The following is an 18514-nucleotide window of genomic DNA, read 5'->3' on the forward strand; positions in this document are numbered from 1 at the left end:
CACGTGGCGAGCGGTTTGTGGTGTTCGGCAGCGCGAGCGCGACCGGTTTTGTTTGTTTTGGAAGGGTCGCGCCAAGTGGCGCGGCGAGGAGGCAAAGGCTGGCGGCAGCCGCCGACAGCAGCGGGACAGAGGTGGCAGCGGCGGGCGGCGCTGCCCTGGATTTCGGGTTTCGCGCCGGAGAAGGCAGACGAAGAGCTCGCTCGGAGAGAGTGTGATTGTGAGGACGATGATGACCTGGCGGCTCGGTGGGTGCCCACCTCCATCGTGACGTGGCGGATGGGTGTTGGCGAGAAAAAGGGACCAAGAAGTTTTTGTTTTCTACAGTGGTCTCTGGTCAAAAAGTTGTTCTGATGGGAGGATCCAGATCCAGGCATCGATCAGGGTAAGTAAACAAGAAAATTTAAAATCTTTGACTGGCAAGAGAGTTGTCAAAAATTTTATAAGTTTGTTGAATAAATAAAATATTTTTTAAAATATATTAATTCTCATTGAATATAGAAAAATGCCGAATATCATTTATTTATATATATATATATATATATACATCATTAACCTGTTGAAAACCAAGTAAATGACACATGTCCTTGAGGAACTCAACTGCTCCCAGATTCCTTCAGTGGCTCTTGCTGTTCTTCTGCTTCTTGTTCCGGCGTCGTCGTCATCATCAGGCCATGCTGGCCCTGGACCCCACCGGCATCTTTGTCGGGCCCCACCAGATGATACTGATTGTCAGCGCTGGCACTGCTCTCCATGAACATCTCCTGGTGGTCGGAGCAGTTACGCTGCCACGCTGTCATGTTCTGCAGGCTGCCAGCGATTCCCGCCTCCTCCTCCTCCTTCTCCTCCTCTGCTGACGTCATCATCTGCTGGTAGGGTCCCTTATGACTTGGCATTTGCCGACGTGGAGATGGCTCCAGGAGGGAAAAAGAACGCGAGGAGCGATCCTTGTTATCGTCGTCAGCACCATTATCGTCGTCGAACCCTAATTAATTGTATCGAAAGTTTTGTTCTTGCAAAAAAAAAAAAAAAAAAACTCTACGTAGCACCCAATCTTCTTGAGGATCTTTAATATTCCAAGTGACAATTTAATTAGAAGCTAATTTTTTATTATTATTTAGTGATCAAAAATTAAATTAGTGAGATCGCTTATAAATTTGATGTGTACATAGAGAGGTATATGCTGAGGTAATGTCCTCTTTTATAGTGGTAATTTTTTGATTTATCTTTTCGTAAATATTCATTGGATTGATCGTGTGAGACCGCTGGAGTGACAAATTTCATCTTTTACTATAATATAAAGAGAGGTACACAACTTTTAGATGGCACAATTGTATTCTCGCACAAAGCACAAACAATTAGTACACTTATAAAGAGAAGAGAAGAAAAAATGATTGATTAAGTGATCGAAAAAAAGACTTTCATATTATTTTATAATAAAATTTATATGTAATTTGTGTCGAATCATGAAGAAGGCGCCACGGAGATGCTAACTTTATCGTGCTTCTTAGCCGATAACTCAAGGAGAATCTCCACAAAATATTCTCCTCTTCACTTCCAAAAGATCGAAAGCAGCCCATCGGGTTCGGCTCAACGTGTCTTAAAGCCCAAATTGAGCCGAATCCTTCAGCATCTCTACCCCGAGCAAAATCGGGCAGGCCAAGTCGGAGGAACCAAGACGAGACCTAGTGGAAGACTTCCATAACGAGCCTGAATCCTCTCTGGGAGGCTCGCCTCTACTCTCGAGTCAGCCGAGCCGACTTGAATCTTCAATGTGGAATCCCCCTCTCAAACCAACCTGAATCGGTGAGGAGACGGATTCCCCGAACCGATTCAACCCTATGTCAACTTCTCGTCGGTGTCCGATTCGTGTCCTCGACTCGGGATTATCCTGAGCCGAATCAACTTCCTTCGACTCCCTTTGTCATGTCCCTGAAAAGACCACTCCACCATCGTGCAGTTATGAATGTCTTCTCTTGCCACCTTTGCAACTAACCATGGTATTGTTCTAACAGATATACATGATATGACTCCTCAGATATAAGTCAATGATGGGACATATGCTCTGGATATGCCATGCCTTCTGACGCATTCACATCTATGATAGGACTCCAACCACACTCAAGATGTGACATGACTCCCTAAACTCATATATAAAGTTGGTTCTGTACTGGAGGAAGGTATACAATCTCACAATTTTCACATCTCCCTCTCGATTTCTTCCTCCTCCTCCACGCACTAACTTAAACATCGGAGTAGTCGCGCCAGGACAACCCCTGACCTTTCTATTCACGGTTGTTGTGAGCGCAAGTCCCAGAAGCTTCATGATTCCTTCTTCCCCTAAGCTTGTCCAAGTGTGGTGCTGAGAAGAGTCGGCGCATCATGAAACGGATCTCAACAGGAACACATGATTAGTCGGATAGAACTTTTAAGTGATGCCAAATTATTCTCATATTCATATCAAATAATCATTTAATTGATTTTATTCTTTTATTTTATTTCCCAAGAAAATTGATCAATCTAATTTACATAATTCCATGTATATGTGATGCCAAATTAAAGTTAGTTAAGATCTTGTCTACGTGTCGTGAAAGGAATTAATGTAGGAGTAATTAATTAAATATTAAAGATGTTTTCCTTTTGTTTAATTTAATTAAGACGGGTAAGGATATAAGTGATATATATATATATATATATATATATTTAAAATTTTCATTTTTTAATGTTTAAAAATATATTTCACAAATCAAACATAATATTATTGTTTAATTTTAATGGATATATATATATATATATATATATATATATATATATATATATATATATATTGTTGTTGATATTTCAGATATATATTCAACTCTTGTGATTCATGAATTAAATTTAGGGGTGATCAATTTGATTCTATAAAAATTTTTCATCGGACATTAGGGTAAATTAAAAAGCACATATATATGAGTCCTAATTAACAACTCAATATAAATTTTTTAAACTTATCAAATTGAGTAAAGAGACAGAATTGACTCTCTAAGCAACGAGAATTCAAATCTCACTTAAGATACATTACATCTAAGGAATTTGAAAAACTCATGAAATTAGATCATCCATAAACCCATCTATACTTCCCGATTTACTCCGATATCTAATGGGGAAACTTATGTTAGACCGAATTAGTCACTTTCAATATTAATGAGATCGTAAAAATTAAATGCATCAATTAAAATAAATTATTATTTTTAATTAAAAAGTATAAAAAAATAAAAAAACCGTTCAAATTATGTAAATAATCAAAAAAGATATTTAAAAAAACTTTCTAGAAAGTTAGGTGTTATAATGCGAAAAATTGACTAGACTTTAAACAAAATTATTACATATTGAAATACTTAATTAAAAATATTTAAATTTTATCAAAAAATATTTTAAAATTCTAAATAAAAATATAATAATGCAAAAATGAGAAATGTAGATCAAGACAAAATTATAATCAAAATTGATGCATCCAGTTAGAGTGACGACTTATAAAGCGCTCTCCCATTTAAAGTAAACTAGACATTTATTATTTTTTGTTTTTTAAAATATTATTATAAATATCATTATGATTTATAACAAGTCTAAATTACATATATATTGCATTGCAAATGAATAAATTGCATTTTCTCCTTTTCCATTTTAAATGTTTTTTTATATTTTATTAAAGTTTAACTATGTTTTTAAATGATTTTAATAAGTTGATGTTTTTAATTATTATTATTATTATTATTTTCCCTTAGATTTCCTCATTTCCATTAAAATTCATGTGAGGGAGACCGCGAGCGGGCAGAGCGAGAGACCTTTTGTTTCGATCGAGAAAGGGAATCGACGAGGGACGCTCTCCGACTGGTTCTTCCCTTCCCCTGGGCAACGCCGAAATCGCCATAACCTTCTCGTCAGCTCCCGATCGCACCTTCTTCTTGGATCTCTATCTTCTCCGTTCGTTGTAAGTGGTAGTTAATTTTTTGTTCTTGCACAAAGACTTGAGAAATTTTGCCCCTTTCTTTGCTCCCCGCAGAACGGCGATAGAGACCGCAGCGGCCAGTAGTAGGGCTGGCCCCGAAGAGGGGGCGTCGCCTTCACCGCTGAGGACTGGTTAGGGTTCGTGTTTTCACAATTCGTTTGTGTTTTTGTTCGTTTTCCTCTTTTTTTCCCCACATTGCCGTGTCTTCAATCGAAGAGCGCAGCGCTCTTTGATTCCACTTTGCGTTGCTTGTTTTACATCCTATAGGTATCCTGGTAGGTTGCGTTCTAGATAGTACGCCTTGTATACTCTTGCAATCTTGATTTTGGTTAGTTTAGCGGAAGTTGAGGGCTTTTTCGCAGCCAGCATTGAACCTATGGTCCGCGCGCAATCTCAAAAGAAAAATGATGCTGGCAACTCCAGGAGCAAGGGTGGCGCCAAGAAAATGAAAGATCTGCACGATTTGGGCATCTCTTGCTCAATGCAAAATGCAAACCCTAGTAGTAAAATTTCCAGTGGAAAAGGGAAGGACAGGAAAGAGATCATTGCTTCTAGCTCTGGACCCAAGGACTTCTCTCCGTTGAGGAGGTCCACCAGGGAATCTCCCATGAAAAAATTAGTCGCATCAAATTCTAACTCGAGGAAATCAGAACGCCTGGAAAATCCAAGCGTGTCAACCCCTTTAAAGAAAGGGAGGATAGAAAGGCAAGTCAAGAAAGTGGATCAGAGTCCGCTAAGAAAGTCAGAGAGGATTGACAAATCATCTGGCACAAGTCCCTCAGGCTGTAAGAATTATAGCAAAAGCTCAGATTCCTCTGGTAAGAAGAAAGGTAATGCAGTGAAGAATGAAGGCGAGAGCAAGTCTAAAAATCTCAATGTGAGAATTCCTCCGACGGATAAAAAGAGAAAGCAAATGACTGCTAGGAGCTATAGAGCTTTAATATCATCACCTGCTAAGAAAGTTAAAGAGTCAGGTATATATTTCTTTCATGTTAATCCTAATATTTTTCTCATGCCAGTGTTTAGTGTTGACCTTTGTGATTGTAGCTCAATGAAACTCGTGACTCTGGTTCTATATTTGGCTTGTTGTTTGATTGTTTCATGCTACCTGACTCCTTCCTGGGCACCTTCTAGATTCTGCTGAAACACAGCATGAGCGTGATTCACTAGCTGCAGATTCTGAAGCAGTGCTGGAGGGTGCAGGTGGGTGCTGTCCAAGAAAGATCAGTGAGCAAAATGTGAAACTTTGCAAAGGAGAGTTAAAAGAAGACGCAGAGTGTTCTAGTTCATGTTCAAAAGAGGATTCAGTGACGGTCCTGGGAATTGAAGGAGACGCAACTTTAGCTCGTGTTGATGCAACACAAAATCTTAATAAAGCAGTAACATCTGAATATGCAGATAACTTAGGGCATTCTAAATGCAGTGATACTTCATTGAAACCTACTCTTGGAAAAATTTCCATGAAAGAACCTTGTCATGATGTATTTCACAGACTTTTGGATGGGGATGACAATGAATCTGATGCATGTAAAAAAAATACAAAAGACTTGTTCTTGAAGTCAAGAGAAATTTCTTTTCCAGATAGTTCCGATCGTGCTGATGCTTTAAGAGAAAATAAGAGCAGTCCAGTAGCTTCCACAAGTTCCCAGCAGACTGATTATCTTGGTCATTCTACAAGTCAACAAGATGCTGTCCCACATGTGTCTCCAGTTTTTGGTGGTACTACAGATGATACTCATGAAATTGACTTAGAAGCGAGAGAAAAAATATGCACTGCTCAGAGGAGCCTTCATCTCATATTGAAACCAGAGTTATCAAAACTCTGCAAGATATTGAAACTTCCAGTAAGTAGTTTGAAACTTTTGAAAAGATGAGATGATTTTCAGCAATTGTAGTAGCTTTTAGTTTGAAGACTTTGTATGTTTTCTAAAATATGCTTCATTGAAATTCTTCAGTTCAGCTAACTTGCAGGCTATTTATTTGTATTTTTCAAGCAACATTACAAGTGCTATTTAGTTGTATTTTCCATTTATCTACATCTTGCTGGCAATACTTTTTCAGGTATTCCAATATGTGTGGAAAAAGCAAGTAGACATACTGTATACCAGTTCATAGGGATCTTACTAGACAATATTGGTAATTATGTATTTATGTACCTATTGCATGATCTACTTTATCATGCATGACCTAAGATCTGATGGCTGACTAACTGGTAAGGCCATCAGCATACTGTTTGTTTTCAATTGAACTGTAGTCCAAAGAATGTATCTGCAGGAATAGGTCAAGCTGCAAAGCAAAGAATCTTGACTTAATATTACTAAGATTTCAGTATTGACCTGATGACCTCTTTGTGTATTGGTTGAACAAGATACATACCTGTTACCATGTTGCTAGTATTTTTAAGCTAAAAATTTTGGTTAATTATTGCATCACTCTTTCTTGTAAAAATTGCTACTAGCCATTGTGAACCACTAAATTCCTTGCTTCTGAAATTATATACACCCTCTCGGTATCTTAATCTGACACGAATATGTTGTAAATCTGATAGAACAAAAATGATGGTTCATGAGGTTTGTTTCAGTCAGCATGAAGCATAATAGAAAAGTATGATAAAATGAGACATTTTCTGAGAGGCTGTTGACTATTGAAGTATATAAGCTGGAATCCTGCATACTGCAATGTAATAAATCCTATGTTGGTTCTATAATCATTCATGGAAAAATTGACAAACAGATTTATGTGATTTTTGTATGATGCTGGCTGATATACTTGAAGTGCTTCAAAAATTTCAGGCTTATTCAGTGGGATTATATATTCTTATGCAAAAAAAAAAAAAAAAAACAGAAATCTGGTCAACACAAGTTTGTTATCTTTGAATATGAAATCATCTTGTTCTTTATCTATTTTCTTTCAACCTTCCTTACAATTTTTTTGAATAGCAATATATTTTTCCTCTATGGTAACATTGAGGGTTATTCATTCTTTTGGTTCATTTCAGAATTGTTATGTGATTTCTTGGTTGGATGGTTTATACTTGCAGGAGAATGTTACCGATATGACTCAACTTTTTCTTGAGTATATAATGTATAATCATCATGTCAATCCTGAACCAGAAGTAATCTTGCAAGCCTTCAAGATATCACTGGTTAGAACAATCTTCAGTGTCTTTATTTACTGTCAAAAATGTGTTTGTACGTAAATTTAAGTATTTTTTTTTTGTTTGTCTTCATGCTTATATTTCTGAATGTTATTTTTTAGAAGCAAGCAAATTCATGGATTAGAATTTTCTAATCAGAAATGCAGTTAAACTCGTTAACCAATTTTTTCTCCTTTTCCCTAAAAAGTCAAGCTTTAGTTTGCCTGGCACCGATTTCATATCTTAGGCATATTTTATGGGGACTTTGGTTTGTGTTTGTTTCCTACGATTTGTAGAAGGAAGTGTCGTTGAAGTTTTGGTCTACTAGTATCCTGACACAGGTGTGTATCAAAGTGTGTGACAGTGTTGTTTTAAAACATTCTTACATGTGATCAATAGGCATGTCGGGTGCCCACTCATAGTCTAGTGTCAGAATACTGGTGTTGGGAATGAGTACGGTAGGGATAGATCCAAGTATCTCAGTTGGCAATCTATAGCTTGATAAGAGTGACACATCACACTTGACCAGGTCTTCATATCACTAATAAGCATAATGGGCAGAATTTGTCACTTTGCTCATGTCGCCTAAGATCACCCTTGTATTATCCTTACTGAGCAATACAGGCTTAGCATGACTTAACACTGAGCACTAAGAACAATCTATGTCATTGTTCACAACAACTACTATTATTGTCAGCAGGGTTCTCTCTCCCCCTTAATCCATGTAAAAGATATCCCTATCTCTCTTTATCTCTCAAGTTTCCTCTCCAACATTTAAGTTCTCTCGAACTCTATCTTTAGACCTTATGGCTAAACTCACTTAATCTAACTTTTCTATTGTGCTTGGCTTACTTGGATGGAAAGTCTTTCCTTCATTGTGTTTATGTGGAAGAGTTGTTTGGGCAGGGAAATGAATTGCATGTAGCACCCTTTCAAGGATAGCGTTGGTACTGGACATGGTTCAATTTACCTATTTGATAGAAACAAAAACAAACTGAAATTTCAAACCATAAATTTGTCGATGGAGAATTTAATTATGTTCTGACTTTTGCACTTCTAAAGCTCAATATATTACTAAATTTATGAGGAATAAGCCTTAGGTGATGTGACTTATCCTTGATGTGATATTGGAAGCAATTGCACTCATTGCAATTGGCAATATATATTGCGACCACTGCAACAATGCTTAATAGAGGGCATTCCATCTATTGTACCTTTTTATCAATAGAAATTCCACTACAGTTCTCTTGTTTAGCGGAGGCTGTGACATTATTAGCAGAAATGCTCTGACTAATAAGGCATTCAATAAGTCAACCAAATTTTTTGATAGAATGATGGTTTTGAATTCATAAATTAAGCAACTGTAGTATTCGTTTGCTTTTAGACTAGTGATGGAGGGGAGGATTGAAGTGGTGGGATAGTCTAAATCAAAGGTTGGCAAGGGCCAATTCATATCATGTGTTGATACTAGAATGTAGAGATTTGGGATATGGATTTCACTAAAACTGGTACGTCATGACACCTTGGATCTTGGAAAGTTTTTTAAGTTAAAACTAATTTGGATAGGAGATATTGGATAGGTTGTGGGATTTATTTGTTTCTCTTTTGACTTTTACCCATGGATGGATAGATGGCCATTCTATAGGGTTTCTTCAAAAAAACGTGAATGCCTCAAAAAGCACTAAATCTCAGATATGAACGGAAAGATTTCTGGATTAAACAGAATAATATCAGTCTTGAATTTGTTTATTGCTTCAAGTAAAAGTGCTTCAAGTAATATATCTTGGTGCTCAATTTCTGTATGTGACTTTCACCAATTTCAGATCTGTATTTTTTTTTGCTATTGCAACCATTGTAAATATCGCTCTGCACTACTTTGAAACATGGTAAGTTGGTTATAAATTTAGTTTCTGTTATTTGCTTTTCTGAAAAAAAACAATTTACTAAGTACAAAAAACAGTTTCAAAAATGTAATATTTATCTTGTCAAGAGTTTTAAACATTTTAATTTGTTTTGCTGAGACCAAAATCCACACTTGCTATTGGACACTTCTCTGATTCCAATTTAATCTCATATTTAATGCATATATTTTGTAGCTTCTATCAAATTTTCTTAATCAAGTAAACTGGATTTTGTTGCTTGCTTTTTAAGAGATCTGGAGTATCTCTGCATTCTGTGTACATTCAGAACTAAAATTTTTCCATATGCTTTCTGTAGATGTAGGTAATCTTGAGTGTATATTCAATGTTTGTAACCCAGCGTTTGGTTTTTTACTTTCTCTCATCAGAGATAAGAGATTGATTTGAAGTTTACAAATATTGGATAGGCCCCCAAAAATTCATATATTTTAATAAAATGAAGTTGAACTCTGGTAAACCTTATCCAATTTGATCTTGAGTAGTCCAACTCTTCTCTTGGTTTAATTTGGTCATATGTTAAATTATGTACTTGTTTTTTTTTTCAATTTGTTTTAATAGTACCAGCAGTTATGTGTTTTTTCTCTATGACATGTATTTTTGTCTTTGGAACTCAAAAGTGTTGGCGGGCCGCTTCCTTCTTGAAGCACCAGATTAACCATGAGGAATCCCTTGCACTCGCAAAGAAGTACTTGAACTTCACATGTGACGAAGAGCAGACTTCTAATGTTTATTCCAAATTAAGAATTCTAAAAAAGAAGTTTTCACAGAAAGACAGCGCTTCAAGGAAGAAAAGGGAGTCTGGTCCACCATCTAGTGGAGCTGATATTACTGAAGAACCTGTCTCCAAGATGTCAACAGATTCTTCAGGGCCTAATGTTTCTAAACTTGAGAAAGGTGCCCGTAATGAGGATCCAGAAGGTCATAATGTTCTTGAACAACTAATGTTGCCAGAGCAGGAGCAAGATCCTGGGTGTGCAACACATACAGATTTACAGGAATACCCTGGCTCTCAAAATGATGAGCTTATTAGAAATCAAATTAATTTGATTAACAAAATTTGTTCAAGAAGGGAAGCAGATCTCTGTGTCAAGCAAAATGAAGAAATTTTAGATTTCAACAAGCACAAGGAAAAGATGGAGATGAGTCTTAAAAAGGAGCATGAGAAAAGGATTGAACCTTTTCTAGCTATGTTCAATGATTCAACCGAGAGAGAGAACAATATTCAATTATCTTCAGAAAATTTTGCTAAAAATATGGCTGTGTTTAGTAAGCACATGAGTGTGCAATATGAAAAACTGAAAAGTATGCAATCAGTTGCAAGGGATAAGGAGCATCAGATAAAGAATCACTGGTTGGAAGAAGCAAAGGGTGGTAAATTAGAGGCTGTTAACTTAGTGGATTTTTTTCATAATATTCCATTGTCAGATTCTGGATTCACGCTGGAGGAATTCAAAGTACTAGACCAAGATGATTCTCATGATAGTTTGGGAATTGGAACATATGACTCCGACACAATTGGTTCTTGTCAAAATGAACAAACTGGCAGCGTGTTATCTGTCGGTAACTTAGTAACCACTGAGCGGCCTTCAAAAAATTTTGAAGCTGCTATAGTTTCTTCTCCAGGAGTAGCTGGGTGCCTTTCAGGTCAACATGAAACATTTATTACCCAGTCCTACAGTGTGGATGAAGTACTGAGGGATATGCCTTTGGAAGTTCCATCCAGTGTTCCATTTACAGATACAATTGACACGCACACGGATACTGTTGCTCTTGCTTCTGAGCTACCTATCATGGACATAGTGACTAATGTGGTTGATGACATGCCTATCAATTGTAGAACAGCAGCAACTGAGAAGCAAGGATTCGATGAAAATTTAGAAAGATCATGCTCGAGATCATGTCCATCACAAATTATGGATCAAGGAGAACATATGAACAATGGTGATGGTGTATGCTTGGCAACTTTATCTACAGAGATCCAGGTTCACTTTCCTTGATAAATGTCGGGTTATTATCAAGTCAGTTTTTTTTTAAAAACTAATTAGCTGCAAAAATCTCATTAGTTTGTAATTACTAAGTCACGTGGCATTTAAATTGTTAACTCAATTTTGTTCCTGATTAAATGAACACGCTAAATTTTGGCGAGTTAATTATAAAGCAAATTTAGGTTTTGTTTGTTTTGTTATAAGCAATATCCAGGACATAGATGGCATGGTTGCCTTTCAGGATGCCATGCATGGATGCACTTGCACTGTTTCATACTGGCTTCAATATGTTAGAAACAATATATGTGTTTGGTAAAAAATGCTAACAAACTATTGCAAATAGTAGCTAAGTAAATTTCTAAAAACTGCAGATATTGATGATGAGATAAGAGATTTATGCAATCTCGATTCCCTTCCATTATGAAACTTGAGTGCTTGAGGCAATCCAACTGTTGGATGCCATCAACAAATGTCAACTCCATCAGGTGGCCTCTATGGAGGAAACATAGAATCTAGCGATATTGGTTCTAGAAAAATATCTTGTCCACTAATCCATGCATCATATTTTGCTTTTCGTGTCCAACAAATAAAATGGCATTGCAATCTTTCTTCAAGGCTTGAGAACTACCTTTTTTCTATTGCTTCATTAGAAGACAATTGAAATGATTGTATAGTTGATGTTGGAGGAAAGATTAGAATGGTGGCTTAAAGGTCTTTTGAAATGATAATGAATCTTCTATACTGAACTCAATTTTGCACCGACTGAAGTATCACCTGGGACGCTTACAACCAGCTGTGTTAATGCACATAATTTGTTTTAAAGTATAACTATGGAAGATTTATATAAGGTTTTCAAAATTCATATCCAATAAGCAGTAGTAGCACATAAAGACTGTTTTGTCAACTGCTGAATTGGAAATAACTAACAAAATCTAGCCTCTAGGTGGGCCAGCAAAACTATACATGACAAAGTCAGGTCTTATCTATTCCAAAGTAATCGATAAATCCTTTAGCATATAATTTCTTAATTATAGAAACTCTCTAGTAGATGTAGGACCAAATGGTGTCTACTCTTTAATGTATTAATCAACTTAGATCACAACATTTACCAAACCTTATTTGTCTTATCTTTAAAAGCCAATAAAATGTGTTCAAAATCTGGACAAGTGATACTCTCATCCTTAGATGTTCTAGTCTTTAGTGTTAAGTTGATTTGGACAAGTGATACTCTCATCCTTAGATGTTCTAGTCTTTAGTGTTAAGTTGATTTTACATGGCTTCAACTCTACCAAGTCTGTTCATAAGCATATCTAAATTTGAGCCTTTGAGGTGCTACTTCCATTAATTGGTGGTCCGCACTTATAATCCATGAATCTTCATAGCCATAACACATGGCTTCAAGGTAAACTTATTTGTTAATTAGTACCTCCAGTAACAAAAGATTGGAAGAAGGATATGGAATTTTTCTCCTTACACAATGTGAGGACTGTTGCTTGCTCTAATGTTATTTGCATAGCAATAAGATAAGCTTGTGAAGTTGATTGGAACCTTATAGTGCACTTAGATCAATTCTTAGATTTTGTTTCCGAAAGGGAGTGGGAGTTTGATAGTTTTTACATTAACTTGTAGGTAGATTCATTAGAGCACGTATGGTTGTTAATTCCAGATTTAAGTGACGCCTTTTTCACTCAGCCTCCATCATCTTTTTTCTGTATTGCAAATGTGATTTTCTTTTTGATAAAATCACATGTTCATGGTGGAATCATGCCTGCATAGGTTTCTATGTCTTTGTCTTTGCATTATGTACTACTTCTGACAAAATTCTACGTCTGATTGTGCACTAACAGGAACCTTGTATAAATGAGCATGCAAGGACTGATAACTCACCTGTTTTCGATGGCCAAGGCATTGGCAGTTCTCAAGAAATTCCTACATCAAATTCATCTGACTTTCTCACCTTCCAAGATGAACTGATCACTAATAACATATCTGTCTCTGATTATTTTGACAACCCTCTGCCTATTGGCAGGGTGCCCATGTTTGCACAGTGTGAAGATAGCGTAGCTGCATCTGGAATCGAACAAGGGCCTTCTCGACAGATGAGTGGTTCTTTGCAAAATGACACGCCAACGTCAGAGCCAGCTATTTTATCTTCTTCACTTGGGCAATTTAATCATTCCCTTGTCTCCCAGATTGTAGACCAGTCAATTTTACAAAATTCACATATGAGATCTCAAAATGGTATCGGAGAAGATCTAACAAATGTTTCTAGACAGCCAGAAACATTTTGTTATCCCCTCTTTCCTCTTATACAATTGATGCCAACTCAAGGTCTTCAACCAGAACCGCTGAAGAATGAACTAGCAAGAATACGGATGCACGAGGATAGAATTGCCAAGATGCATGAGGATATGGTTTGCTTTCTATGAATTATTTTAAATGCTTTCTACATGACCTTTGTACTCATTCATCATTTAGCCGTATCCTTATATTTCTTTTTTCTCCAGAAATTGAAACACATACATGAGTGTGAGCAAGAGATGTTGAAGGTACGGCAAAAATATGATATGCTTCTTCAGGATGCAGAATCAGAATATGTTCAAAGTAAGAAGACTCTAGCAACCATCTACGATAAAGTGTTAATGAATCAAGTTTTAGCAGAGGAGTTTAGGGCCAAATTTATTGAGAACCAAGGAGGATCTTCTTCGACCTCACAAGGTAGGATACTTGACAAGTCTTCAGTTAGGAACATATGGCTTGTAGATTTGATGTTCTTACTCAACTTCCATTCTTTCAAATTTATGCGCATACTAAATCCTATTTTTTAGTTCTTAAATTTTAATTTAATTGACATCAATATGACATTGCACTTATCATGCGTCTTCCTGTGAATATGAGTGATTCATTTCGATTTTTTTTAATGAGTTACTGGTGTAGGAAATGCAGTAAAAGTTATCATTTGTCAATGGCCCAATCCAATTTTAGGAGCAATTTTGTTTTAGCTTCTAATTTGGGTAAAATTTCTCTTGCTAATCTTGTTGGATGGTTTAAGGGAAGACATGTGCACTTTGGGTTGGATCACTTTAAGAACATGGTTCAATCCATGTGCATTAAATTCTGTCAATAGGAGCTTACTGCATATTCATTGAGCTTGACATTGAGGCCTTCACTACATTGGGGGTACACTCCTTCAAGGCCCATAAAGAGAGCTCTTAGTCAACAAGGGATGAAAGGCTACAATAAACAATTGAGCACAAGACGACCTTATTTTCTTCACCATGGGCATCTCTAACCCCACATTAGCCCACCTAATCCCTGAAAACCCACCAAGTTCCCATCACAACATCTAGAAAGCTAGCCAAACTCATCTCGGCCACACTGTCTACAGATTGGGTGAATTGAACTCACATTGGCAAATCCAACCTTCTTTGGCAAAACTAGGATTACATCCGGTGAATCCTGCCCAATTCAAATCCTGACTTAATCATCTTCAACTTTATCTCCTGTAGCAACATTGCCGACTGAGGTCCAAGCTGAATTCCAAAAGTTTGCAGACTTCTATAACCTGTTATAGTGTTTTTCAAACATGGGTCAGGGAGTGGAAGAGACTGCATGAAATAAGCATTACCTAGGTGAGAGTTATAAGCCATCAAAATAAGATGTTACCCTTCTTGAATCTACATATAACTTGCATATCATTCAGAGTTGTCAAGATTGGTTGAAATTTACTTTTTGTATGCTTTTTACCTTCAATATTTATTGTCGCATCCCATGTGTACTCTCTTCACTTGGGTTGTAAAGTCACTTGGCATTCAGAGACATATTAACAGAATTTTTTTGTTGAAATTGTGAAATCATTTTTCTACATGACAATTTTGCTCATGGATGTGAGATCCTATTGCTAGGGCACTGGCTTCTCTGTTAGTAAACATATTTTCTTGCAGCCAGGAACAAAAGTTCATTGCGTGTAGATATGCACTGTCGTTTTTAGTTATTGACACTCAATTTTTAGCATTAGTTTGTAATTGTTTAAAACTTTTCTTAACATTGAAGTTGCACTAGACACTTGTTCGAGTATTTTGAAAGTAGCCTTGGTTTTGGAATCATTTGGTTTTGTTCTAATCTTGAGTCAGTTAAATGTTCATACTTGTTACTTTGTTTAAACTGGCAGGTCAGCGATCATCATCGCATCATTTACTTCAGGCCTCCCAACCTCAATTTGTACAGAGGGCTGCATCATCAACAATTTCCATGTCTAGCTCACTTCCAGTTACTCGTCCATCAGCTGCTATCCCACTTCCAGTTACTCGCCCAGCGGCTGCTAACCTTCCTCCAGATACACATCCATCAGCTGCTGTCCCACTTCCAGTTACTCGCCCATCAGCTACTATCCCACTTCCAGTTACTCGCCCGGCAGCTGCTAACCTTCCTCCAGATACACATCCATCAGCTGCTATCCCACTTCCAGTTACTCGCCCATCAGCTACTATCCCACTTCCAGTTACTCGGCCATTAACTACTATCCCACTTCCAGTTACTCGCCCGGCAGCTGCTAACCTTCCTCCAGATGCACATCCATCAGCTGCAAGTCCACTTCCAGTTATTCGCCCATCAGCTACTATCCCACTTTCAGTTACTCGCCCAACAGTTGCTAACCTGGCTTCATCAGCTGCTATCCCACTTCCAGCTACTCGGCCATTAACTACTATCCCACTTCCAGTTTCTCGCCTGGCAGCTGCTAACCTTCCTCCAGATGCACATCCATCAGCTGCTAGTCCACTTCCAGTTACTAGTCCAGCTGCACAATCAAACTCATTTGCCACTTTAAGACTTCGAGCTCCATCCATCCCTTCCAGTCAGACTGTCCGAAGTCCATCTTCAGTTTTCCCGAGCAATTCGGTTAGACATCACTTCAGCTCCATGCTTCCCCCACGAACAAACATTCAAGTCGGAAGCGAAGCACGTGCACCTGCACCACATCTCCAACGTTTTAGAGCCAATGCATCACTGACATCTTCAAGTGTCGTTCAAATAAGCAGGACTAGTCAGCATAACCCTTGTGCGAATATTGTCTCAACCACCATGGGACAGGTTGCCAATACCCCTAACCTGCAAGCGTGCTTTCTGCCTGTCAGTGCAACCGGAGAACCTGTCGTTTCCAATTCTGTATCTGTTTGTCAAGATGCCTCATCGACTAGTGTTGGACTGCCTCTGAATGTCGGGGACATCAGCATTGGGGCAAACCAGCAAAGCTCCTTTCAGTTAGTTGATTTAGTTCCTACGATCGACAGAAGTTCATCCAATTTCCCATCAACCCTCCCTGGTTTGTCTCAGACATCTGCTGCTGCTGTAGACGGACACAGAGCTGAGTCAGATGTTGTATGTATATCAGATGATGAGAGTTGATACTGTCGATAAGGGTCCTTAGCATTAGTTGCCCATACCCGAATTTTGCACAGTGCTGTAAATAACAGGTAACAACCTCGGGCATGCTCGACTGACCGTTTTGAGATCAGATGATCACAAGTTAGGTTAGGCTGGGTAGGTTTTGATTAATTTTCTTCACCACTTGTCTATTTGTTCTCACGACCCACCCTGTTCTGTTCTCAACCTGTTGGATGTTTGTTTGTAATCATGATGTTTGCAGCCAAAATATGGTTGCATCTTTTCCTTGTTTTGACAGTCTTAATGTTCTATGCATTTTGCAAATTTCTTGAGTCAGTCAAACTCAAAGGGTGGTGCAGAATGTGGTTGTGTGAATGTCTATTTTCAAGAACTGAAACAGTTCATAGAATCATGTATCATTACCAGATTGCTGTTGACTTGGCTGCTGAGAATCGACTCGGCGAACTTTCATCACCAGTGGCCATTTGAGCAGGTGATTTCCCTACAAAAGTTAAAAAAAAAACAGTTTTCTTTCTACTGATCATTATCATTGTATTTTGGTTGTTCTAATGATGGTTGCCGGTGAACTGAAACAGTCCTGAGATAAGTCTTCCTTGTTAGTATTCTTGATAGATAAATTTAAAAGTTGTGATGCAATAAGATCGATATAGATTAAAGGGACCTGATATAGGATCATAATCAATTCAATTATGTCTCGGGACCTGTTCTTTCTTTCTTTCTATCACATAGGAAAGGGAATTGCAAATATTTGTAGTTTATTTTGCCTCCTTAATTTGTAGTTTTTTCAACAATTTTAGCAGACTCCGGAGGGAGCAGCTTCATCGGCACACCTTACCCTCGCAAATGGCGTCGAGCACCTTCCACGCACTCCTCCCCCGGCGACGGCCCGTGATCTTTGGAAGATCGAGCGAGCTCTCGGCGTCCTCCTTTGTCCTCCTCCATCGCGTGCGCCACCAGCACCTGCAGCCGCACATCAGCGGGTGAGCTGCGCTGCAGGGGTCGGCGGCGTTGGCGAACACCTGCTCGCGCTCCGCCGCCTTGATGAGGTCCTTCTCGCAGGACCGCGCAGGATGGAGCTCTCCGCCGGTGCCTACCGTCAGCGCATGCTCCGTCGCCTAACTCACCGCCCCCCTCGCCGCGCTCCTCAGCTGCTCCTCCAGGCGACGCAGGTCGATCGCCTTGCAGTGCGCCACTGGGTAGGTGGCCGACATCAGTTTCAGGATATCCACCGCCTCCGCCACCACTAGGTAGGTGGCGGCGATGGCATTTTTCTTCGAATTAAATGTTTTGTTTTATGGAAGACCTCTTTAATAATGTCTCCAATTTTTTTTTAATAATATAGACATCTAATCCTTCCAACCAAAAATAAATATATAATCATATAATCATGCCTTCTGTCTCATTCCTTAACGGGAGAAATACTAGATTTGAAGATAGAATTGGATATGATAAATTAGATATTTAAAGATTAATATTAGATTTGATTTGAATAAAAATAATCATATAGCCCTTACTCTCCTTTTAAATATAATTTTTGACGTTCAACGTGCCTTATAATACATGATTCATCCGTGATAAAAATTCGAGATGTCCAAAAGTGTTCCGAACCCTTAGAACAGTAAGGGTCATTATTTATTTTTTAACTTACATTTAAACCATTAAAAATTTTCCTTTTAAAGTTTAGAAATTAAATTATAATACCAAGCATAAAAAAAAATTTAAATAAAAAATTTAAATAAAAAAATTTAATTACTCATGAGATATACTAGATTGTTATCTCGTATTTCTTATCTGAGCAATTAATTTTTTTTGTTTTGAAATTTTTTATGTGCTTAGTATTATAACTAACTTCTAAATTCTAAAGAAAAAATCTTAAATGACTTAATTCTAAATAAAAAATAAAAAAATGACATTGTTACTGTTTCAGACGTTGTACTCGAACGTCCCGAATCTTCTATCGCGAACAAATCATCCACATGATATCAAAACCCTATATATGTAATTAAACATTTTAGAAACTAATTGTGCGTGTATATAAACACACAATCATTCTACATTATTAATTTGTTGATTGTCATAT

At 37.7% G+C, this 18514-nt stretch overlaps 1 protein-coding gene across 1 annotated transcript; it reads left to right on the forward strand.

Annotated features, from left to right (window-relative positions):
- The first annotated feature begins 4070 nt into the window (after window positions 1–4070).
- LOC141837642 (uncharacterized) lies at window positions 4071–16760 on the forward strand. Its single transcript, XM_074725018.1, has 7 exons — window positions 4071–4962; window positions 5123–5832; window positions 7029–7133; window positions 9661–11025; window positions 12876–13442; window positions 13536–13746; window positions 15200–16760. The coding sequence occupies exons 1-7, from the start codon at window positions 4365–4367 to the stop codon at window positions 16432–16434; spliced, it is 4791 nt and encodes a 1596-aa protein (XP_074581119.1). The 5' UTR covers window positions 4071–4364; the 3' UTR covers window positions 16435–16760.
- Window positions 16761–18514: the final 1754 nt, after the last annotated feature.

Source organism: Curcuma longa, chromosome 11 (assembly GCF_044706935.1).
Source record: "Curcuma longa cultivar G26 ecotype Majalengka, Jawa Barat chromosome 11, ITB_CL_G26_1.1, whole genome shotgun sequence".
Lineage (NCBI taxonomy): Eukaryota > Viridiplantae > Streptophyta > Magnoliopsida > Zingiberales > Zingiberaceae > Curcuma > Curcuma longa.